Source organism: Eimeria mitis, genomic scaffold (genome assembly GCF_000499745.2).
Source record: "Eimeria mitis Houghton genomic scaffold, Emh_scaff980, whole genome shotgun sequence".
In the NCBI taxonomy this organism is placed as follows: Eukaryota; Apicomplexa; class Conoidasida; order Eucoccidiorida; family Eimeriidae; genus Eimeria; species Eimeria mitis.
This window is the reverse complement of record NW_013577206.1, coordinates 7,563-8,422: the sequence shown is the minus strand read 5'-3', so window position 1 is coordinate 8,422 and position 860 is coordinate 7,563. Positions and strand designations below refer to the sequence as shown.

At 58.8% G+C, this 860-nt stretch overlaps 1 protein-coding gene across 1 annotated transcript in view; it reads right to left on the bottom strand.

Annotated features, from left to right (window-relative positions):
• The window catches only part of EMH_0026590 (uncharacterized protein), a gene marked incomplete at both ends in the record, with an annotated part of 5,518 nt that extends 4,817 nt beyond the window's left edge, over positions 1-701 (bottom strand). The window contains one exon of the mRNA XM_013502644.1: positions 235-701. Coding sequence (XP_013358098.1) covers positions 235-701 — 467 coding nt within the window. The remainder of the gene's footprint in view (positions 1-234) is intronic.
• Between the last annotated feature and the right edge of the window lie 159 nt (positions 702-860).

Below are 860 nucleotides of genomic sequence, written 5' to 3'. Positions count from 1 at the left end.
AAAAAGCAGAAGCAGCAGCAACAGCAGCAAAAGTACTCGCAGCAGCCAGTGGTGGTGCAGCTACAGCCCGGGGACAGCAGCAGCAGCAACACAAGCAACGAGAGGAGCATCCACAACAGAAGCAGCAACAACGGTGAAAGCAGCAATGGAAGCAGCAGCAGAAGAAACAACAGCAACAACGACAGTAGCAACAGCAGCAGCAGCAGCAGCAGCAGCAGCAGCAGCAGGCGTTACTCCTTTGCTTCGTCCTGCAGGCCGAAGACCTTCACTGCGTCTTTAACGCGGACAAGGTGAGGGAAGCGCTGCTGCAGCAGCGGCAGCAGCGAGAGAATGCTGCTGTATGTAAGTGGCAGCTCCAGCTGCCCCTTTAGCAGCCGTTCTACTGCTGCTGCTGCTGCATCTGCTGTTGCTGCTGCTGCATCTGCTGTTGCTGCTGCCGTTGCTGCTGCTGTTGAAAGAGGCGCAGAGGACTCCTGCTGTCCATGTACGCCTCGCAGCGTTGTTTCTGCTGCTGCTGGCTTCAGTGCTGCTGCTGCAGCATCAGGGTTCCCAGGGCGTCGTGCTGCTGCTGCAGCTAACTGCTGCAGTGTATCTAATGGTGGGTCTGCTTGCGCGAACTGTAGCTGCGGCAGCAGCAGCTGCAGCAGCAGCCGCAGCAGCAGCTGCTGCAGCAACAGGAATAAAGAGAAGTAGGCAGCCATTGCTGTGGACGTTGCAGAGCCCGCCAGGCCATCGCATGCAGAAGCACCACCCGGGTCCCTCGTCAGCAGCAGCAGCAGCAGCAGCAGCAGCAGCAAAGAGTAGCTGCCCTAGTCACGCTTGCTGCTGCCACGTGAGGGGCCCACCATTGCAGCTGCTGT